The sequence below is a fragment of the Leptinotarsa decemlineata genome, unplaced genomic scaffold (assembly GCF_025532065.1).
Source record: "Leptinotarsa decemlineata unplaced genomic scaffold, Ldec_3_MD MMD2_tig00000505_RagTag_RagTag, whole genome shotgun sequence".
NCBI lineage: Eukaryota > Metazoa > Arthropoda > Insecta > Coleoptera > Chrysomelidae > Leptinotarsa > Leptinotarsa decemlineata.
In genome coordinates, this window is record NW_027412549.1 from 18,045,796 (window position 1) to 18,071,135 (window position 25,340).

General features: G+C 35.8%; 1 protein-coding gene across 3 annotated transcripts in view; it reads left to right on the plus strand.

The window, feature by feature from the left end:
- The window catches only part of LOC141479869 (nose resistant to fluoxetine protein 6-like), a 95,628-nt gene that overhangs the window by 17,089 nt on the left and 53,199 nt on the right, over positions 1-25,340 (plus strand). For all 3 annotated transcript variants that reach the window (XR_012465210.1, XR_012465209.1, XM_074174105.1), the window contains exons 3-7: positions 9,833-10,047; positions 13,726-13,802; positions 14,006-14,199; positions 20,042-20,202; positions 23,341-23,509. Coding sequence is in view for 1 of the 3 variants with exons in the window: in XM_074174105.1 (XP_074030206.1) it covers positions 9,833-10,047; positions 13,726-13,802; positions 14,006-14,199; positions 20,042-20,202; positions 23,341-23,509 (816 nt within the window). In the remaining 2 variants the exon portion in view is untranslated. The remainder of the gene's footprint in view (positions 1-9,832; positions 10,048-13,725; positions 13,803-14,005; positions 14,200-20,041; positions 20,203-23,340; positions 23,510-25,340) is intronic.

A 25,340-nucleotide genomic window follows, 5' to 3' on the forward strand; every position in this document is an offset into this window, starting at 1 on the left:
TAATAATTTGGGAATACTTTATAGCATCTACCAGTGATTGACAGTCAGTAGCTTACTACAAGGTTTTCTTGTTTTGGTGCTTCTCAAATCTCTATTAATGAATTTCAGGCTATAAAATATTCTCACTCTTACGAATAATGATATGAGATAGTCTAACGGAAAATGCTCACATGGTTTGTGAAATGTAACTTCAGAAAGCAACGCTCTAATAGAATTTCCAACATTTTTATCTGTGGCTTTTTCAGTGAACTGATTACAAAAAATGTTTTCCAGTGCATTCAGAAACACAACAAAACTATATTCAGGCATTTGTAAATTACCGAATGTATCATTTTGTGCATTCTGATATGCTCTAAAATGGGCATATATTGTAACGTCTGTCAATTCTTTCTGCCCCTGTGCATATTCTCTACATACATGGCAAGAATGCTTTTCGAAACACGTTTTTAAGAAGTAGCCACCAATATACATAATAGCATTCTTTTCTGTAATATTCAACTGTTTATAATCAGTGGTATAGACTTTTAGAGGCATAAACTTTTCTGGTTTTGGTAACAATAAAGAGCTGTCCTGAACAAGTTCTGGATTAATTGTCCTGAACAAGTTCTGGAGTAATTGTTCCTAGAATACCATCAAATTCTTCCAAACAATTAGAACCTTCGGAACTATCAAAGTAATTCAATAAAAACATTTTTCCAAATGTTCTTTGAAACTGAATGGGTGTGGGATTCCTACAATTTCCATTTTGTTGACGTACCTTTCCAAAGAAGTTTTCCAAACAGTCTTGATTCAGGCGTGAAATTGAAACTTGAGACTATGAATGGCATGTGGCACACTGTTGCCAAGTGCCAAATTGAACAATCCTGTGATATATCAATACACCGAAAATTTTTGTTAAAATACCTATATGGATGATTATACATGATATATCTGAAGTATCAATTGATGTTATGAGAGTTATCGTTGGTCAGATATTATGGATGCGTGAAATTATCCACTGAAAATTTTGTAAAAGAAAGTAAATTGTAGAAATCACATATTTGGCGATGCGCCGGCAACTCTGCATAATATCTGTCAATTCACTGTCGATCTACTGCGCCGCTTGAAATGTTGATCCCAGGAGCAGGTTACGCCCCAAAATGCAAAAAATGAAATCTTGACCAACATTTTCATGGAAGTGATCCTACTGGTTCTTATAGCAATTATACTGTGACTTGGTATTGTTATAAAGTTTTGTCGATTTGAGGATTATTGCAGATATAAATCATCATATAGGAATTAGTTTGATGCTCCAATTGATACCAATCCTGAAATCTTCTGCTTCTATGGATTTATGCACTGAACTCTACTGAAGGAAAGTTTGTGTCTTATCATTTTCTTTTGGAAACCTACTATTGAGTAAATGAACCCTCTAATATTGAGGGTTCCAGTTTTGGATTTTTCATTTCCTTGAATGCACCACAGATCACTTTCGATTTATTGCTCGACGATAGATTGTCTGGGTGAAATAGGAAAAGTCCTCAAGTCCCGCCAAGCTAAGATCCGAAGTATTGTCGTAGGATCGGTATTCGTGAGGACTATTTGGTCTATTTTGTTTTATACAATATTGCAAGAAGGACACGTCCGGTAAACGAGTATTTCTTCATAGTTTATCTATAATTTCTACCGCTGGGATTGCTGCTACGATACTGCAAAAACCAAGAAATACCAGTGCAGGCTCTTCCTTAATTATAAACATTTTATTATCACCTGAATATATGAGACCATATTTTCTTATGTCATAATAATAATAGTTTTATTTTGTGAGCCAATTATAGCTATATTTGGAGATTCATATATGAACGATATGTTGTCAGTTATCAACCATAGTTATCAACTTGTATTGGTTAATGGATATCTAGTAAATCAATTCTTTTCATTGGACATTAAGTGTTGATTATTTATGATCGGTTGTTATTTATAATTGTCGATTATATTTCTTTCCCGTTTAGGTAAGTTTCTTGGCGACACAATACCGTATCAAACGGGTGGCGCCCCTTTATTTTATATAACATTTCTTTTCTTTTGAGTTCCCACGCCCACACCACTGAGTGAGCAGGCTGGTTTTGGTCAAGAAACAATAATGCAGCATAATGTCAGATATTTATAGAATCATTTTCATCTCATTGTAGATGAAGGTTCATCAATCGTAAATATATTCAAAACTTAATCCCCTGAAATTTCTTCACAACCACAAACGACAGATGTAAAAATTAATTTTCATCATCTCCGGTTTATTCCAGTACTTTAAAAAATTACATATGGTTAGTATCTTGCAGTTTTTCAGTTTCATAACTTTGGCTAGTTTTCCCTAAACTTTTTCAGCAACACAATTTCACAAAACAAGTTAGGATACACGTTCGTTCATGAGAATTTATATTCATAAAATATCACCACTTGAAATCAAGGGTGGATATATGAGGAGAAATGCATGATGACGCTCCTAGGGTTAAAATACTCTGGAGGTAAAATAGCTCCCCAATCGGATCTCCGGGTGGAAGCTGACTCAAGGGCATCATCTTGCAGAAGTTATTCGAAAACCACTATTTCTGAGAGTCAGCAGCAGTCCACAGGGTAATAGCACGGTAACTGCAATTGCTAAGAGGCCAACTAGCAACTTCAAAATCGATTTCTACATCAGAGGACTCAACTCAAATATAAACTCAGTGCACCAACATCTACAATCAAATAGTCCTCATATTCTTGCACTCACAGAAACCAAAGTCAGTACTTCAACAAACCCCCTCATTTTTCTATATCCTGGCTATGATTTCCACTCCCGATTCATACGTAACTTTGGAATATATCTTGTCAGAAGCGATATATCCTGTAAACGAGAGGAAATCCTGGAACCCCGAAAATTTGATGTTATGTGGTTCAAAATAATATCACAGATGATCACCAAATTCATTAGTTACGTTTATCGGCCACCAAACGATTCCCAATAAAAGCCATCATTCTCTTCACTTGCAAACACCATTGACTTTCTGCGAATCAATAATCCCAGTGTCGAAATTTCCATATTCGGTGACTTCAATGTGCACAATATCGAATGGCTCAAATATCAACAACGAACAAGGTCGCGAAGCTGAGGCTTTTGCAATAAACAGTGGACTTACTCAGATTATGAATAAGCCAACCAGGATTCCTGACCGTGATGGATCTGGATCTGGATCTATACCTAACAACCAATCCAGAAATTTACAGTCACCGTAAAGTCTCCATTGGGATCTTCTGACCATAAACTCATTTATTACCGATAAATGTTGGGAAACAATCTTAGCCGTGCAAAGTTTGGCATTAAAGTTCAGCTGAATGGGAGGATTTTCAAAACCATTTCCGAAATTTCCCCTGACTAGATGTTTGTTTCAGCTCTAAAGAGATTCATCAACTCATGCTTCTCAAGTCATAGAAGTTACTCTATCATCCATGGATGCATATACAGGGTCCTGCAACAGTGGCGCGGTATTCTATATATCTATTTAGGAAACAGTTAGGAATCTAAATTTCTGTAATATTACCTCATTACTTGAGGTCGACAAAATAAAAATATTGGCGGTCAAACATCGTGTTTAATTTTTTCTGGGCGGATCCCGACTGTGTTTTTTCAAATGGCAACCTATATTTTTTATCGTTTTTTCGGTTTCTACATAGAAAGTAAAACACACTTTATGCATATCTTTACTTCAAAAATATTGACGGTTTTCGAAATATCTAGCATGACATTTTTTTTTCAATATTCGTCAATCAGAATATTTGAAATTATAAAGTTGTGCCAAGTCCAATTGAATTTTTTTTGGTCAAATATTTTACCTCGGTAACTCTTTCAAAAGATATATTTGAAATCTACCTGTGATATACAGGGTATGAAAAACCGCTTGCCACATATTGTGAATAAAAGTTTGCAGAATCTTCCTTATTTTGAATGGAACACCCTGTATATTATTGATTCATAAGGAGCGCCAACGAAACCTCTACAAATTTCATCAAGTATTCCCTATGGCTAGGTTCAATAGTTTTTCTTAAAAAAGCATTTTTTTCCAAAAATGGTCGTTCTTTCTACGCCATAAACTCGACGAAAGACTTTTTTCAAAGCGAAATCCATTTGACTACTGAAGAATGTACGAAAGATATTTCGTTTCAATTTTGTACATGATAGCGTGTCCTATAGTTTTTCTTATTTTTTTTTTCTAAAAATGACAACTCTCAATTGTATCGCCATAATACCAATGATTTTTTTACTGTGAAATCTATATGTGACGACTGTGATCGAGATTTATATTATGTTTATAACACATTCATTCTCTAAATAGAACACCGTGCAATTTCTTCATTTGATAGCATAGTTTTTCTCCAAGACTTTCCTTAAAATATCGCCCCATGCCTAAAATCACCTGTTGCTAGATAAACAAGTTTTGAATTACACCGCAAAATAACGTTCTTAAATAATTACAATAATTTCAATAATCTCGAAATTTGTGCCATATTTTTTAGGTCTAATACAACCTCAGCGAATAAAATAACGATTAAACGATTTGTTGAAACCGGATGTATCAGTTATTCTAAACATGAGCGCATCAATCCAGCTACTAATGAAGATAATGAATTGCAAGTTCTTCTTGCTGTTGAAGAAGATCCTAGTAGGAGTCAACGACAAATTGGTGAAATAGTGGATATAAATGAGAGATCAGTGCAACGACTTTTGAAGAAACATCGCTTTCATCCATCTCATACTACTGTATACCGATTTTGAGAAAAGAGTGAGATTTTGCAATTGGGCCATGGAAAAAATTCGTCGAAACGAATATTCTTTCAATACCATTTAATTGTCGGATGAATCGACATTCCATAAAAATGGATTTGTGAATCGACATAATTACCATTATTATTCGACAGAAAATCCCCACTTATTGAGACAGGTGGACTATCAACATAGGTGATCGATAAATGTCTGGGGAGGCATCATTGGAGAATATGTAATTGGTCCATAATTTTTTCAGGGACATATGAATGGAACAATGTATGTGCACCTGCTCACTATTCGGCTGAAGTGAGAGATCATCTAAATGAAGTTTGTTTGAAGGTGATTGACTATGTTTCATGATGAATTTCACTAGTTCGGACTTCCATTGTCTATTATATAAAATGATTTGAAATTCCTGAAACAAATAAAAAGAAGAATTGAAAATGAATGGCTGAAAATAACAATTATATTAAGCAAAATAAACCTGAAATGAAATAATAGTGAAATAAAATACAAGTAAAAATAGAACAATTGAATAAATTAAAATAAAGAAATGAAAAAAGAAAATAAAAATAAAAAGTGGAGAGATTCCAAGTCACGTTAGTTCACAACGTTTCGATTGTTAGTATCTACAATCGTCTTCGGGTGATGACTGGACTGATTCCTCCGAGAGATGACTATTTATAGATCGTTCGAGTACTTTCACTTATCCCCGCTTTCCATTTTCCGCTTCACTGGTTCCGTGGGAGATGACCGTTTTGGCGGGAGTTGGCCATTTTTCGCTTGATGATGGGTTTCCATATGTTGTGTATTTCTACGCTGGCTTGGCTGAATAGGTTGTTGGACAACATGTATGCGGCTTCCTTGAATTTTCTCCTAAACCAATGTTCCTCTCTGTGCAAGATCTCAGCTTGGGACCACTCGATGTTGTGTTGATGGGTCCAAACATAGTCTGCTATTCCTGATTTGCTGGTTTCCCCTCGCTGTGTGTGTTTCTTGTGCTCGGCAATGCGAACATTCAATTTACGTCGAGCCACCGAGCCGCCAGCTTCTTCCGAAAATATGTGACTTTTGGCAGCTTTGCACCAGCTGTCTTCCGCAAGATAGAACAGTCTTTCAAACATAGACTTCAGCTCTGCATTCAAGAAAATGTAAGACATGTCGAACATATTTTACAAAAGTTTCATCATCAACCTTCATTAAACTTTTCCTTTTTTAGTTTTGTAGTTTGTCAGTTGACAAATTTAAATATCTAGAACTTAAGCCCTGAATTCATGAATATACACCATAACATGAAAAAAAAATTAGTAATATTCACAATGTTTTTTCATTTAATCTTGTTTGGTTTGATATTGCACGATTTATGGAAAAAATTCTGCATCCAATGAAAAAAATTATTTTCCATTTAGAAAAATGTGATAGGTACATACATTTATTTCGTAAAAAAATATTTCTTTGGACCCGCTATAATGTACAAAATTGAAACAAAATATCTTTTGTACATTCTTATCAGTCGTTAAATGGATTCCGCTTTGAAAAAAGTCTTTCGTCGAGTTTATGGCGTAGAAATAGGAAGAACGACCATTTTTCGAAAAAAATGCGTTTTTAAGAAGTACTATTGAACCTAGGCATAGGGAATACTTAATGAAATTTGTAGAGGTTTTGTTGGCGCTCCTTATGGATTAATAATATACAGGGTGTTTCATTTAAAATAAGTAAGATTCTGCAAATTTTTATTTACAATATGTGGCAAGCGGTTTTTCATACCCTGTATATCACAGGTCACGGTTTGAGAGAGTTACCACTGTAAAATAGTTGACCAAAAATTAAATACAATTGGACTTGGCACAACTTTATAATTTCAAATATTCTGAGTGACGAATATTGGAAAAAAAAACCTGTCATGCTAGATATCTCGAAAACCGTCAAAATTTTCGAAGTGAAGATATACATGAAGTGTCTTTTTATTTTCTATGTAGAAACCGAAAAAGCGATAAAAAATATAGGTTGACATTAAAAAAAACATAGTTGGGATCCGCCCAGAAAAAATTGAACACCTTGTGTGACCGCCAATATTTTTATTTTGTCAGGCTCGTGCAATAAGGTAATATTATAGAAATTTAGATTCCCTATCTGTTTCTTGAATTGAGATATGGAACACCGCGCCACTGTTGCAGGACCCTGTATATTCTTTTTTCAATGAAACGACATTCTAACGGCAAACCTTGGTTCAACAAAAATTGGGAGCAAGCTGTCGCCTCCAAAAATCTCGCCTACCGGCAGTGGCGCAAAAATCCCAGTGCCGAAAACCAAGCTAGGTTTGTTAATGCTCGCAACAGCTGCAAACTTAGGATACATGAAAGCAAAAAACTTCACAATCAGAAAATTAGGGATGAACTGCTAGCCAATCCCAACGGATCTAGATCCTTCTGGTCTGTAGCTAAACCTGTTAATTAGAACTTTACCAAATCCATTCCACCACTAACAAGCGGATGGTTCAATCGCAACAACAACCATAGAGAAAGCAAATCTACTCGCTGAACAATTTGCGTCCCACTCCACAGTCGATTCTCTGGGAAAGGCACCACCCACTATACCCACACTAGAATCCCCCACTAGAAATTACTCTTCGACAGCGTCTAGTCAGGCGAATTTTGAAACAGCTCAATATCAACAGGGCGTCTGACTCTGATGAAGTTGCCGTCATCGTACTTAAAAAGTACGCAAATGAACTCGCATCAGTATTTTGCCGACTTTTCAACCTGTCTTACAAGAAAAGGAGTTTTCCTTCTTGTTGGAAGATTGCTCGAGTCCAGCCAAGCCCCAAAAGGGGCAAAATAATCTTTCAAATAACTATAGACCACTCGCTTTGGTATCAGTGATATCAAAAATCATGGAGAAAGTCGTAAACCACCATATCCACAAATATTTGGAAGGCTCCAACATCTTGAGCGATCATCAATATGGCTTTCGGGAAAGCTGTAAAGCTGTAAGCTGAAAGCTGTAAAGAGTTGTTACGCTTGATATTTCTAAGACCTTTGAACGTATGTGACATGAGTTTACTGGCCAAACTTCGATGCTATGGCTTGTCGAATCATTTTTGTGTATGGCTCTTCAGATTCCTGTAAGAACGTTCCCTGCAGGTGGCCGTCGATAGATATCTCTCGAATACTTTCACCATCAACACTGGTGTTCCCCAGGGATCCATATTGTTTCCAACCCTCCTTCTATTGTATATCAATGACCTATTGGAAAAAACCAAGAAACCAATATATTGCTTTGCTGACCACAGCACACTTGTCTCGTCATTCAATGTGGATTCCAGGGCATCGGCTACGAAGGCACATCTTTACCGGCAGCAGGAGGTTGCATGTTAATGAGGATCTTGAAGTGATTTTAAATTGGCTCAATTCAATGCCACAAAAACCCAGGCATCGGTTTTCTCCAAGAAGATGGATGTCTCCGAACCGGATTTAATTATGTCAGGTCAGCTTTCTGCTTCGATAAGTTCGTTGGGGGTTAAAATGGACATCAATATGTCTTGGCACAGTCAACTCGTTGGAATTGCAAAGGCTGCTTCTCAAATGCTTGTAACACTGCTTAATAAAACTCAGATCAGACCTTCTTTGGAGTATTATTCTCATGTATGGAGCTCCGCCCCCAAACATACTCTGAAGTTGCTGGATTCCATCAAGAGGAGGGCCATCCGCCTAATTGGCAGATGGCTCGAAGAAAGGATAGATTTAATGTAGAATAAACTTCATGAGAACGTTTTTCGAAATTGATTTGATCTCCAGCGATTCAAATCCAATGTGAATCGCTACTTTCGCACAAGCACCGATCTGAGAGCGTCTCAATGATTTTCCTGTAGCGCTTGTGTTCTGTCCTTAAAAAAAAAATTACATCATTTAAGATAGACCCTGTATAGTTATTAGATCAATTTACAATTTGCATTTTTCTAAACACTTAACGGTGAAATTTCAAAGCAACATTTTTTCTAAAGGAACATTGTTCTGCTAAGTGTTATAATGGTAAAACATTTGTTACATTTGAACCTAGTGTGTTACCTTAAAAAAAAATCACTCTCATAAGACATTAATATTTCAGTGTGTTGAGTCTAATACAGCAAAATTTCGCATTTTTTGTGGAATTCTGACAAATTTGTTTACTTTTGAATAAAATATCGAGAACTCTAACAAAATTCCGTCAGGAAAATTTGAATTTTAAGTGCATGAACTGTCGAGTTCTGCGGTATGAAGTATTTTTATTACAACATTGTTCTGGGAAAATATCCACTAGCAACAAATACCATGACCACCATCAGATAGAGGAGATTCTAATTTTATTTTCAGATTTCAAACATTCTGAGTCTTTTTATTGTCTCCATTTTGAGTGTAATCACACAAAATGGATGTAATTCTAATGCATTTTGTGCCATTTTCATGTAATTCGATCAGCGATTTTTTATTTTTTATGTTTCGGTAGGTAGCCAAGCGGTTCGACGTGGGTGCTTTGTTCACTCACTCGAATTGACTACCGTGTTAGTCGGTGGTTCCAGCCCTAGTCTGAACGATCGCTTTTCACTTGCTATCGTCCATTTTGATGGTGAGATGCATAAAAGTTAGAAGTATTTTGCGTGTTTGGCGATTTCTGTGTCAGAAATGGAATCGAGTACTCAAAAAACACTTGCTTGCAAACAGTGATTGTACTCAGAAAAATATAAACAAGTTGTTCCCTAAAACGTGAATTTTCTACCAGTCTTATTCTGTTTAAAAGAAATTTATTAAACCATTTAAGAGACCATTAGGGTGATACCACATTATTATGTTTTTTTTCATTTTTAATTATTGTAGGTGGTACTTATCATCAAATATTAGTAGATTTTTTTTTATTATTGTGTTTATACGTTTATTAATGTAAACATTATTATCATTGTTATATTTTATTAGGATGTACCTTATTTGAATAAAACATTTCATTTCATATCTCATGAAAAATTTTGAATCTGGACTCCGAACAAGGGTCAACACAGTTTTGATTGTTTTTCAGATATACTGGAGAAATCTCATATCTATCATATCAACTGGAGTGAGTTTGGTTGGCGATCCAACATGGGCCATATGTATTCCCAGCAACTGTTCTGATGATGATGTATTGGTTATATTGAATGATATGCAACCTGAATTCATAAATTTTGAATCCGTGGCATGTCAAACAATAGATGACGTGTATCCCCGATTGACAACAGAGGCTATTTTTGGCATGTAGGTATCCATTTGATATGAGCATACTGAGCAAGGTCTGCTCATGTTGCGATTTCTCTGTAACATGGTCAGAAATTGAATCCTACCATTTGATAGGAGTTTATATTTTTGTATATATGTTACGGGCATTTCGATAAGTCCGGGCACTATCAATAATTGCCGGTCTGTATTCATAATGCCCGACTCAATTGGGCAATGTGATTAAAACAGCATGATTAATCACTTTTCCCGGCCATTATGAATAATGCCCACCCTATCTTGGGCAAAGTAATAAAATAGGTGAACTGTACTGTTTTTGTTTATTGAATGAAAAAAACTTACAAAATTTTCATGAAAAGTTAACAAAAAATAAACTATTGAACATAGTAGTTGAAAAATAAATAGTTAAAAATGTAATAACATCAGTAGTTACCTACTTTTGTTTTGATAAAAATATTACTCAAAAACAATAGTTTAAAAATTAGTAAACTGAGAAAAATCAACAGAAATATCTAATAATTAAGGACTGCGCAAGAAAGTTATTGAGTTTAGAATTATTTATTCTTGCGAGATGAGTTTTTGTGACATTTGGAATTGCAAAGAATGTTTGATTTCTTGCATTTACAACGTTTTGAATTGCTGTCACCACTACAGTTACAATGCTGGAAGCCTTGTCCATCAAAATGAGAGTCTCTTCGATCACATTCTCGAAGAGTAATATCAACTTTTGGACCATCGTCGATCGAAATGAACTTTTCTTTACACTCAGTAAACTCATTTCTGGAGTACAATTGGTTTAAAATACCGTGTTTAGTTCCAAGTTTGTAAAGTTTTTCTTTTTCGACAGATATAATAATAGCAATTATATTACGATTATCCATCTTGGCTCGATATAAATCTGGTATCCTTACGCAAACGCTTTGGCCTATTTCTGCAATAGGAAATTTTACATTTGAACGCGCCAATATTTTTTCGGCTTGCTTATCAATTAACAGCGTTACGAGCCTTCCCAATTTCGTTTGATTTTGCGTTGAGTAAAGATGCAGCCTTTTTATCATCAGAATTTTCCTTTTCATTGCTCATATTGGCAGAAAGCTGTTGATCGTCTGCTCGCGAGTTTTCATTCATTATGTCCACACTCACAGTGGGTTGCTGATTTTCTGGTAGACTATCGGCAGAATGTTGTTCCAGTTCAGAAGGCTGTTGATTGTCTGGTCGAGAGTTTTCATTAATTATCTCCAAAGTAGGTTGCTGATTTTCTGGTTGAATATCGTCAGATTGTTGTTCTAGTTTGGAACGGGGTTTAGGTTCAATCGTAACAGAAATAGAACCACCAACAGCGGCTGAGTTTTCATCTATGTTATCGCTGTCTTCGTTTACGGCATCATCCGCTGTGTCCACAATTACGTTTTGACCTTCACCGGAATCGCCATCTCTTAACATTGTCTCAAGGTCATCTTCACTTACTATCTCCGTTAACCCGTCAAATGAGGGCCAGACTGATTTTAAACCTACCTTAAGATTGGCTATGAAGAGGTTTGCCGTGTACCAATTCATCACATTGCCCGGCTACAAGTAAATAATTATCCATACTGCCCGGTGCAAGTGATAAATTCAAGCTATCTCAAACACTGACTCATTACATGGACCACGGGCCGTCGGGCATTATTGATAATGGCCGGTCAAAGTGATAAATTAATCACTTTGCCCATCGCTCTTGGACATTATTAATAATTGCCGGTCCTCATTAATAATGCCCAGTTAATCACGTTGCCCGTAACATATATATTTTTTTTCTGTATTTTGTTTCCTATCAATAAAAGCAATTATTATTATCATTATTGAACAAAAATCTGAGCACTGTCTTGGTTCTCGAATAAGCTTCGAAACTTTCACTCTTTGCCAGAATGACTCAGCATATTCTCTTGTTCCTCGAAGTGGATATTTATGAAATTGTTTCAAAAAATTTTGTCAGTTTTACTAGCACATGTTTTTGTAGCTCCATCTGTATCTCTGTATCTGTAGAGTAGGGAAGGTAAGTGTAGACCCACAGCACTTAGGCCACATGTGACCCATTGTACATCCTCCCGAGGAGTTGTCCTCCTAGGTTATTATCCTTTCCAGGAAGGTGGACTAGGAGGTCATTAGGAGACATCTCCTTTATATTGGCAGGTGTAGGCCAAGACTCGCCGAACACACACTCTCTTTGGAGACCTTGAGGTGCCTCACAGGGGCCACCGCGAAGGGTTTGGGAAGTGCAGCGGCTTGTTGCGCGGCTTCTTCAACCTTCTTGGAGTTCCCTCTGTGGAGGTGCACAAGTGAAGAAGGTTTCCTGCAGTGTCAGCCGGTTCCTTGCCTTTATTCAAAGCGGAGCTCTTGGCTCCCGCTGCAGGAAGTGCCCTTGCTGTTGGAGGTGGAGTGGGGGAGGAGGAGGGTGCACTTATAGTTGCTGCCACTCCTACCTCTTCCGCTCTCTTTCTCCTTTTGGCCCCGGCGCCGCAAATGCGCTTACGCCTTGGCCTTTGTATTACATCACGAGGTGATCTGCTATGTCCAGCCTCATTCCACGCAGTAGATTGTGTTGGACATTTCTGTTCATCCCCAGCCACCGCCTTAGATTGAGATGAGCACTTCTGTCCAGCTTCGGGATTAGTTTTTGTTTTTGTTGTTTCTGTTTTTGTGTTTGTTTCATTAATGTGTGTTCCTACGAGTAGCAAGGACACAGTTGGTCACCTCTGGCAAAGCCAGCATTACCAGCGGTAGGCTGATTACAATGAGGTTTCGCCCAATTCCCCAAGAGGATCATTCGTACCGCATATCACCCTGCGGCCATTCAGCTGTCGGCACGATTCCTCACACCTTAGCTTGGGTAGTCTGGCCCACGGCTGCATGTTTTGCAAAGGCTTTTGGGGAGTTTTGTCCCCTCACCCTACTTATTTCTGCCACTGACCAGAATTCCGGTGACCCCGTCCGTAAGGCCACATTGGCTTCCCGGACAGGGTTCCAGTCCCCGGGCCGTTCCCCTATCCGCTACCTGGGGACACGCCCGATAGATTTTTAGCCAGTTTTTCTCTATGAAGTCAATGCTCTGCCGAAACAGCACGGAAAATCAACCAGGTTTATGGCAATGATAGTGTCGAAGAACGCACTATTACGTTGGTTCGCGAATTTTCCTTCGGAGATTTCAACCTCGAAGATGAGCCCCGAAGTGGTAGACTACAGTAATCCAGGACGAGGGTTTGAGAACCCTGGTGAGGACTGATCCATCACAAACGGTGTGTGGGGTGGCGGAAAAACTAGGCTTCTGCTCCCATGCGGTTTTTGATTGTTTAAAACGTGTTGGAAAGGTCCAGAAGCTCGGAAAGTGGGTGCACCACGATTTGAACGATCGACAGAAATTGTCACGTTTCGAGGTCTGTTCTTCTTTGCTGTGTGATGAAAAGTGGATCCTCTGTGGTAACAGAAGACATTCAGGACAGTGTTTGGACACCGCTGAGCCAACCAGGCACTTCCCAAAGGCACGGAGATATTACAGTTCAAAGTAGACTGATAAAAACTGATAAAACTTTTTAAACAACCCAATAATAGAACAATAATTGAATTTAAAACATTCGTTGAAACTTATATCTGTTTCAGTATCAATTTCATTTCATGGTAGTATCTTGATAATTATACAAACCAAACGTTGCTTTTTTTTAGTGCGAGTTTGACCGTAGTGGTGGTCCTAATGGTAGTATCTACCTCATATGACATATACTGTTGTTCTGAGAATAAAGGTAAGAACCGATTCATTCAGCATCAATCACCTTACACTCAATTTCTAGAATGAAATATGTAATTTCAATTGTATGATTCATCAAAGGCAGATTCACAAATGCCATTCAAGTATTTCTTATAGAAAAAATTATAGTTTATAAATCAAATCGAACTAGAATGAAATTGAACACATAAAGAAATATTTTTATTTTAATCATTTCAGTTCCAGCTCATCCCGCCCTCATAACTTTTTCCACTTATACGAATGCTGGAAAACTATTTCATATGAATAAAAACTCAGGAGAACTTTCTAGTTTGAACGGATTGAGATTCATAAGTATGCTTTGGATAGTTGCCGTACATACAAACTCCGTTTATACCAGTGGCCCGATTTTCAATTCAAAAGATGTTGTAGATGTAAGTCCATATGGTTTTCTGTTTTCATACACCCACATGATGATAGACTACTTTTCAATATTGAAATTATTGATGAGTAATAATAATAATAAACAGGGATGGCCACTAACACCCTTGGCCTTTGGTGAGTTGCGCCATCACTTACCTGAGCAACTGGTGCAAAACCAGACCGGCAGTCCAGGCGCTCCCTCTGGTGCCGACCGTGGGTCCACAGGGCTAACCACCCGGTAGACCCAACACTTGGTTCGTAGTAATCAAAGAAGGGGCCCCCACAATCCACCCGCTCGGAGGGGTCAGAGGCAAGGTGGTGGGGCCCATAACGATGATTTGCCTACCGATGACAATCCTGGCAATGACAACGGACGCTTTGAGTGGACGCATGAGCTAAGAGAAAGCCTATGCATTGCTACGAGAGTAGTGAGCCCACGCGAAGAGGGTACATGGCGAGATTGCATGCTCTGTGTTGGGAAACACATCAGGAGCATGCTGTCTTTTCCGCCTAAAATCTTAGGATTTACGTATCCTATCTTCGGCAGCAGGGTTATTAGCTCCTTCCCAGCCTACTAACGAAGTCACAGTTCTCTCACCCGTTGGCACGGCCATGCCACCATGTCACCAATGGGGTCAATCAAAACACGCAGGGCGCTCCACAGAATTAGGGCCCTGAAGTCACAAGAAATCGTCTGTTCCATGGTTGTACTTCCCCCGACAACAGGGATGCCATGGACACAAGGATGGTTTCTTGACACAAGAATGCACTTGCTATCAGCATGTCTAGCATATGCGGTCTCGGCCTATATCCATCGACATAACGCGGCCCTAAGAGTGCTATATAACCATCTACGGCACTCTTACTGTATTGACGAAACACCAGTGTTGCCCTATGCTCCGGGGGATATTGAATCCGTTGTGGGGAACGAGAATTGCCGAATTTATTGAAACTATTCGTTCCCCACCATCTGGCTTATACAAGCTAATAAGCCTGATGTAGTCCTTCTCGACCACCAGAGCAAGACGATATTTGTCGTGAAGTTTTCAGCTACTGGCGAGACTAATATCGTTCGTAAAGAGGAGGAGAAATTGATAAAATATCGAGATGTTCTCTTCGAACTCCGCAGATTCTATCCAGACCACTGTGTCAAGATGGTTGTTCTGATTATTGGAGTCATTGGTGGAATGATGTCTTCTCTACTCTAGAATCTCAAAATCATACCGGCTTGCCGCACTAAGGCAGAAATCTTAGCCGCACAGATGCAGAAGGCTGTCATTCTTGGCTCACTGCGTTTGCTCAGGGCACATAATTCTCGGACCCAACGATCACTTACCCCACGGTGTGGGGAGTGGTCATTGGTTGATAATACTGGCGTGCCCTCCCGGCGAATGTATCGGGACTTCGGGGGATAGGGCCTGACCAGCGCATACTTTGGTAAAAAATAATAATAATCTTTATTCATTCCTTACAAATCACATACAGCATGATATCGGATACGTCACAAATAAAAACAGTGTGATAGCAGACAAATTTACAATCAACAATATTAAAATAACACTATTTAATAGATGTCTACACATATGCCCAAAAATATTTATTACATTTATATTCAAAAATATAATATGAGCAAACACATTTTTATTCTGCATCAAGAAATTCTTTGATACTATAGTAACATTTGTCTTGCAAATATACTTTCAATTTTGATTTGAAGAAGTTGCTCTCTCAGGTTTACGGAAAGATGATTGAAAAACGTTATACCTCTATATGAGGGGCATTTTTCACAGAATAATTAGCTGTGTGCAAGAATTCTGATGAGGTCTTCATTTCTAGTTGGCAGTGAGAAACTATTTGATACATCTCAACATGTTGCTTAAATAACATTATACATTTGAAATCACAAATACTTGGAACTGTTAAAATTTTATACGTCGGATTAAAGTTATATGAGTGATATAGTCATATTTGTTATAAATGTTACTACACCAAAGGTTCCAAACAGTACATCATAAGTATATTTGTTATAGTTTATGAGTTTTTATACATAAAAATTGAAAAAACAATTTCCTGATTTTTTTTAATAAACAAATGCTTTGAATGGAATGGATAACTGAGTGAGGTTTTGAATTTTGAGCTGAATTTGTTCTTCAATCAATAGAGAATAAATAAGTCATAGTTTTTTCAAAATTAGTTTATAATTTCAAATGAATTTAAACATAAAAAATCAGCTGAGAATGATGGAGTGAAGAAGAACAGAATATTTAAAATTCGATATAAAATATGACTGAATTTTTTTCTCAAGAAATAATAAAAGATTGTTTCTGTTACATTTTGTAGAAAGAGAAAAAAATATATAAAAACAAATTGTTTGTTGAATAAACATGAAAATTCAAATAAAACCAATTGTTTTGCAGTGATTCAAGAACAACATGAATTTTGATTGAAAAAAATGGGTACTCAATATTAATTACAAGTGGTAGAAAAAATGTCAATTAACAAATCTGTTTTTGAGCAATTTAACTTTTTTTTTCAAAAAACGATTTTTTTTTGTATTATAATTCGCACCAAAGGTCATGTTTTGAAAAAACATTCAAGTATCTTATAAGCAACACATTTGTTTATAATAATAATTCAAACAATAGCAGATACAAATTTTCAATTTATTTTCATGTAGCTTCTGATCATGAAAAACAGATCGATAGTAATAATTTTAAAAAAATCCAATGAATAATGAAGCTTTTTTTTTATTTTTAACCTAAGTAAATTGTTGATAACTGATTGAAAAATAACAACTTTCTTATTTTTCCAAAGAAAATCTATTCTGGTGCCTTTCAGAAATAGCTTCAAAAATTTCCAGATTTGTTATTCAACAATTATCGCACTTGCAATGTTCCTGTTTGAAAAAAATAATTTACTAAACAATTATGATACGATTCATCTAGATTCTTTCAGTTCCTAATTTTGATATTAAATAAGTTGAAATAATAATACTTTCTCATCAAAGGTCCAAAGTATTTTTAACCCTCTGGGAAAATTATAAATATTAGTCAAAGATTAAAAATATCTATCTATTAATAATTAGCTTGCAATTATTTCATAGCAGGTAAAACAAATCCTATTGAAATGTACTGCCGCTAAAAAATAATTCAATATCGGCAGTGAATTAGGTACAAGTTTCCCTTTGTTGAATCCTCAGTAATGAACCTTTTTTACATTCTGAAAAGTAAATTCTTTGAAATAATTCAAACCATTTTTACGTGTTAAACAATTCAGAACCTGTGCTACAGCAAAAAAGGCAACGATAGAAAGTAACAGATAGACTTGTATTGAATTTAAAAAATCTTCTATGAACATTAAAAGTGGGAAGTTGGAAATAATATCAGCTTTTTTGAATAGCTTATTCAGTAGCCGAAATATTAGGTGGGCTAAAATGTTCGTAGGCTAACACACATATGGCGCTACTAGAATCGAATCCATGATTTTTAGTCAACCCTCACCTTCGAAAGACACGTGTACAAATTTCACAGCTGTCGGACTATTAATTTGTGTGATGGATCACTTTGAGTGAAGCAACTTTTGTTAGTTTGAAGAAAATGGATGGAAAGGAAATTCGTGTGCTAATAAAGCATTGATTTTTGGTAAAAAAATACTGTTGAAGCTAAGGCTTGGCTTGATAAACCTTATTCGGACTTTGCACCAGGAAAATCAACTGTTGAAAAGTGAATATTACTGCAGTTTTTTCCCAACACCAAACCGTTATTTCAACACCTCGACACGTGTTTCGATCACCAAGTGATCATCTTCAAGAGGAAGATGAAACTGTTTGATCAAAGTTTGATCTTCCTCTTGAAGATGATCACTTGGTGATCGAAACACGTGTCGGGGTTTTAAAATAACGGTTTGGTGTTGGGAAAAAACTCCAATAATATTAATTACTAGGTACACCAAAGCATATTATTATTAAAAAAAAGGTTCCAAACAGTGCATCACAAAAAAAAATTAAGGCGATGGCAAAACTGTATGAATTGGGTTTCGAATTTTTTCCACAGCCACCGTAGGTATTCTATAGATCTGGTCCACAGCGACTCGTTCCTGTTCTCAGACCTCAAGAGATTGTTCGCTGGAAAAAATTAGTATCGATCGTCGGAACTAAGCCCTATTTGGAGGATGAAAACAAATCCTACTATGAAAAAGTATCAAAAATTGTATAATCCTATAACCGTTGTGTCACTCTCGATGGCAACTATATTCAAGGCCGTAGCCAGAAAACAATTTCGGGGGGGTTTGGTTTGGTGGAACAGTAGAAAAATTGTGTTACATAATCATATATATTTATTAGAAAACCATTACAGAAATATTAACATCTTTTAACGAAATCAAATTCAATTTTTTAGCTTTCTTTGCAGCAAACAAATCAATTACCTCCTCGGTGTCGATGTCAATTCTACGATGGATTGACATTAACGACAAACCGTTTAGTCGTTCCTGGCTTGTGGAGTTTCTTAAATGAGTTTTTAGGCAGTTCAGAGAAGAGAAAGTCCTTTCAGGGGTGCATGTGGAAACAAGTAGTTTCGCCAAGATCTTTGCAAGTTTGTACGCACATTGCCATAAGGTTTTCCCATTGTGTTTCGGGAAAGTATTTTTCAATATTCTCTTTCAAACACTTAGTTCGTTTTGCCAAGGACTTGATAGAATTTCTAACGGAGTTTATAATTTCAATAGTATCTGTATCTGTAGAGTAGGGAGGGTGAGTGTAGGCCGTCAGCACTTAGGCCAATGTGACCCATTATACATCCTCCCAAGGAGTCGTCCTCCTAAGTCATCGTCGATCCTGTCCTTTCCAGGAAGGTAAACAGGTTACTAGTAGTAACCTGTTATATTGGCATGTGTTATATCGGCCGTTATATCGGCAAGTGTAGGCCAAGACTCGTCGAACACACACTCTCTTATTGACGATAACTCATAGCTCGCATAGGACATGCCTGACAGTTTCATCTTCCTGTTCACACATCCTGCATAGAGGTGTGTCCACTAGCCCCATATTATGGAAGTGTTTTCTTGTCGACAGTGGCCAGTCAGAAATCTCACTGGCGTAGAGTTTTCCTGGTCATCGCTAGATAATTCTTCAGCGCCAGCTTACCAGGGACGCCGAGGGTGATCCTGGTGATCCTTTGATTCCATCCCATCTCTTTAGGGATTGAGCATGGGGGTAACGTTTGACTAGTTCCGTTTTATTTGTATTTTGCAAGGTGTATTAAACACAAACCTGGGTTCAATTGCATCACGGTTGCCTGCAGCAGAGGTTGCGCAGTGTGCGCTTCTCACCATAAGCTTAGCCTCAATTAACCCATTCCCACTTCGAGGTTTACACCAGCCGTGTGCAATCGTAACATGGCCATTAACACAACCTTCTTAATGTACAGGTCCAGAGGGGTCAGACCAGTAATTAATTCCATTGCCGCGGTTGGTGTTATTCTCATAACTCCTGTTATTTGTTTGAAGGTGATTGACAATGAAACTCCTGTTATGTTTAAACAAGTCAATCGTTGTATTTGATATAATTTTTGGATGGCCGTTGTTTGTAGAACTTTAGGGGGGATCAATCCCCCTTGATCCCTAATGGCTACGGCCTTGACTATATTGAATGATAAAATCAAACTTCATCAAAAACATGTATTCTATGTTAGCCTGCGGACCTTTCAGTCCAACTATTAATATAAATTCTTATAACAATTTTCACAATACGTTTATAAAACTACCAAATTACTAATTGAAAACAGCATAAGAATAATCAAACGAAACTGTTTCATTCGAACAATATTAATTTTCGAAATCTGACTATTTTTTCAGTTCACAAACTCCTCTTTCAGCATGATTTTTGCTAGTGGGAATTTGGCCTGCGATACCTTTCTGATAGTAGGTGGAGTTCTTGTTACTTATGTATTCTTCAAGGAGAAGAGGAACGAAAAAAAATTCAACATTCTCAAACATTACTTTCACAGATACATTCGGTGAGTATGAAATTAAAATAGAACAATTCTGTTAAATCTGTTAGAATCTGTTTATCCGTTAACCAGCTATCGCACCCATACGACAGACAACCCTCAGAAGTCGAAACTTGTGCGAGCTGAGGACTAACGCTAGTTGCACACACACCGATTTTGGACGGCCAGTATAAAATCGGCCGATATTTTATTGGTAGCGGGTGCTTGCACACTCACCGGATTCTTATCGGTCAAACAATCAGTTGCTTTGTTGTCGTAATTAGCAAGCACTACCAGAACGAAGTTAATGCGTAGTAACTACAATTTCATCGAGCATTCGAGACTGGAATGGTCGGTAAAAAACCGGTGAGTATGCGCCGGTATTTTACCGGCGACGATCACAGGTCGGCGTGTGTGCAAGGTCCCGTTCCTACATGTGGTTCACTATTAGAATTTGGACGACCAGTACAAAGTCGGCCGTCCAAAATCGGTGTGTGTGTGCAATTAGCTTAACGAGGTTCTAACCTTTCAACGTGTGATTAGTAGCACCAGTTGGACGATACGAAGTGAGAGTCCATATGTGATCGCAGTTTTAATGATACGGTCCTTATAGCCTTCTATCTCCCAAAATGATCCAGGATTCATTCGATTCACAATGACTTCTGGCAAGTTTTTGAAAAATTTCAAGAGGTGCTCGAAAAAATTGCAGAAGTTTTAAACAATTTAGTAAAAAAATGGGGTTTGGTTTCTTGCAATTATCTCGGAAAATATTAAAGATATTCGAAATTTGAAGAAAGATCCTCAAAGAGCGCACGTGCTGACCGATACGGACCTTTGAACAAGAAAAATTATTTAAACTCATTAACTATCATTATTAAGAAAAAAATCACTTACTTTCTAGGCACTTGAATAGACGAAAATCCATAGAAAAAATTTTTCCCGTAATTATTTTATTAGATACACTTTAGTTAAGTAACTAATTTTTATAAGTTTTAAATTTACATAAAAACCATGATAATTTTGTTTTTGTTTTGTTTTTGTTTTGTTCGCCTCTTGGAACTCTTCTTGAAAGCCTTCAAAAACGACTCCCGTTGGAAACTTGAAATTTTAATTTCACACTTTATCAATAATCAAAGACGTTAAAAAGTGAAAAATTCAATTGAAGCAATGAACAATTTTTTTTTCAATATTCAAATTTATTCATATCCTTATTATCTGAAGTTACATAAAAATGATTTGCTCTATTTGTTCAAAAATTTGTTATAAAATGATGTATATTGTTTATAATATATTTCAAATTTTTTGGGGGGGATTTTTATCAGTGATGAATATTATGATTTTTAGTAACAAAATCGTTTTTTAAAAATCATAATTTCTATTTCTCTTTGATATTCTAAAAAAAATTTTTTTTCAATTTATATTTTCTTCATTTAATTAATAAACAATTTGTTCAGTAAAAATCAATTTTTGCTATATATTTTTCAAATACTACAAAAATCAAAAACAATAATCTGTCACTTTTTGTGTAAAAAAAGAAAAATATTAAAAAAATTGTAAAAAATAGGGAAACATTTTTTTACACAAGGAATAAGACATGGTTGTTTTTGTTTTTTTGGTAGTATTCAAAAAAATATATCGTAAAAATTATTTTATTGAAAACGAATTGTTTATTATATAAATAAAGAAAATGTGAATTGAAAAAAAGTTTTTTTTAGAATATCAAAGAGAAATAGAAATTATGATTATAAAAACCCTTCCTTAATATTCATAATTAGTAGCAACAAAATTGTTTATTCAAGAAATACGTTTTTAAGGATCAACAACTTTTTTAAGAAACGATTTTGTTTTTGAAAATCATAATATTCATCACTGATAAAATTCTCCCCAAAAAAATTTCAAATATTTCATAGACAATACATTTGTTTACAACGATTTTTTTAAACAAATAGAGGTAAAAGTTATGAAGAACAATTTTTATGTAACTTCAAATAATAAGAATACGAATAAATTTGAATATTGAAAAAAAATATTTTTTTCATTGGTTCAATTGAATTTTTCACTTTTCACCTCCTTGATTATTGATAACAAAGTGGAAAATAAAATTTTTTGAAGTTTTCCAACGGAAGTCTTTTTTGAAGGCTTTCAAGAAAAGTTTAGTTTAGTTTATATGAATTTAAAACTTGTAAAAGTTAGGTAATTAACTAAAGTATATCTAATAAAATGATTACGGGAAAAACATTTTTCTATGGATTTTCGTTTATTCAAGTATCTAGAAGGAACGTGATTTTTTTCTTAATGATGATATTTAATGGAACAAAATATTTTTTATTGTTCAAAGGTCTTTATCAGTCAGCGCGTGCGGGACGCGCATTGCTCTCTTTTAGCGCTATTTTCACCTCTAATTAAAATTATAAATAATGGTGATAGAGTTCCGGGAGATGAGACCTTTTACTAGAAAATTTCCTCCTCTTTAAGGATATGTTTTCAAATTTCGAATATTTTCGGAGATATTTGCAAAAACCCAAACCTTCTTTTTTTTACAATTTTTGTTTACAATTTTTTCCAATTTTTCGAGCCTCTCTTGAAATTTTTCAAAAATTGGCTAGAGGTTATTCCAATTCGAATCATAATCATAATTTTCGGTGCCCTCAGCCAAAAGGTCCAAAAAAAGGATCTTGTGACCCAGACTATTATAGCCTTCTACCTCTCATTTTGTTTTGACAGAATCAGAATCAACGAACTTAGACGTGCACAGCGTTATAGAACAGTGCTTTCAAAAAAATTGTTCTACAGCGCCATCTAGTGGCGAGTTACAGAAAAATTGATTGCCTAAAAACCTTATCTATGAAAAATTACTTATACATGTCAAGTTTCATCACGATCAGTTGAACGATGTAGAAGTTTATCACTTACCAACCAACCAACAAACATCCAACATATATATATATATATATATATATATATATATATATATATATGATGTGTTAGGAACTGCACATTGACAGATGAGATCTCGTCACTCCTCAGCTTGAACAAGTTTCGGCTTTCGAAGATTGTCGTTCCTAGAGAAGACAGCAGCTTGTTAACGTAAAATCTATTTGAACTCATTTTTTAGCCTTTGTAAAAACTGTCAAAAATTGTATCGAGGAATACGCCCATTTTCAGATTAACCCCATCATTAGCAGGAGCTGTATTAGTTAGTGCCACTCTTCTGAGATATATGGGTTCGGGGCCTAAATGGGGTTATATAATAAACGGTTTCGAAAACAACTGTAAGGATTATTGGTGGTCCACTCTGCTCTACATTCAGAACTACGTCAACGTAAATAGAATGGTGAGTATTCATGTCTCAGGTACTAGCTGATCCGGCAAACTTCGTACCGTCTTAGAATTTAAATAGTCCATCGAAAAGTTACATTTAGGGTGCGATTTTCAGAAGACTCTATTAACAATATGTCCCTTTCCGAACAAGGAGTGCCTCAAGGACCGATATTAGGACCCATAACAATGTATGCAGATGACACGTCGATAATAATTCCAACACCAAACCGTTATTTTAACACCTCTACACGTGTTTCGATCACCAAGTGATCATATTCAAAAGGAAGACTGAAGATTGCGTTTAATCTTCCTCTTGAAGATGATCACTTGGTGATCAAAACACGTGTCGAGGTGTTAAAATAACGGTTTGATGTTAGGAAAAAACTTCAGTAATATTCATTACTACACCAAAGATTCCAAACAGTATTTCATTTCATTTCCAAAATATTAGAGAGGTTTCAAAGTTGATCAGCTGTTCAGGTTGATTCCAAACTGAGATATGGAGTATGCTTCTGTCTTTATGGCACAAAACTCATAATTAATGGCATAAGTTACCTTGATTCATGCAGAAATGCTTTTGAAATATTTAGAATTCTGTTTCCAGTCTTTTAATTTTTTATTTGTGCTTTTCTGTTTTTGAGAATAGAAATAAGTTGTTTGTACCAGATAAATATAAGCATGATATTGATACAAGACAAAAAAAAAACAATAAGTTTGTACCATCTGCAAAAACCAAATTAGTTTTTAATCACCCAATCAGATGGCTCCACGTGCCTATAATTTTCTACCAGATATTATGAAAGAATCTAAAACCATGCATATTTTCAAAATAAAATTGAAAATTCAAGTCTTCGACCTTTTTTTTGACTTTTTTACTTCTTTTATATATATATTTTTTATTCATATAATTTATCATTTTCTAAACACTCTTATGTTATTATTGATTTATTATTTCTCCACCATCTTTGTGGTGGATTTCAATCTTATACAATGGGGAATGTCCCTCAATTTGGGTTATTACAGCAAATGCAAGTTAGAACAAAATAAAGTTGAGTTTAATTCATGAGTTTTTCAAATTCACTTCGAAAATTATTCAAATTGATGTTTCAAATGTCGGGTTTTAATTTTCAAAGATATTTGTTTCTAATTCACATATTGACAACAGCGCCTATATTAAGTTGAAATAATTTATACGTACCTAGATATTCTACTTTAAAAAAGGAAAAATATCTTTATAAATAAACAATTAAGGCAAAATATAAATTATAGTTCAATACCACCTCCACAAGTCGCATAAACAACAGTTGTTTTGTTATTTATTTATATAGAGCAAGATAGGTTAGGTGCACAAAATATCATATGTCACTGAATGTCTCGGAACTCGGAACTTAAGTAAACAGAACAGCACGCCTCTGAAATATGTTATCTTAGTTTGTCTCATTCAGGTAACAGATTAATTGTCCTTTATTAGATATAACCGATGTTGCCAAATGGTGAAATAGAAACGAATCCCTTTAAATGTTGAATGCATTATTTCATTCCTCTTTTTCAAGTATTTAATTTTTTAAAGAAAAAGGTTGAAATGATAATTTTAAAATGCGTTATTTTAGAGCTCTTTTATGAAAACTACTTGATTTTCGTCAGAAGGAACATTCCCCATTGTAGCATACTGCAGAGCATTTAAGGCCTGTTTTTTGGCAACCACACATACTTCCACAGTTTCCCTTGCATCTGTAGAAAATTAAATTCAGAAGTTCGAAAGGTTTGGAAGTTGGGATCGGCATCCATGCTTTTTCCAGTCCCAATCTTCGGATTCAATATATGGTGGCTTCATTGCAGAAAAT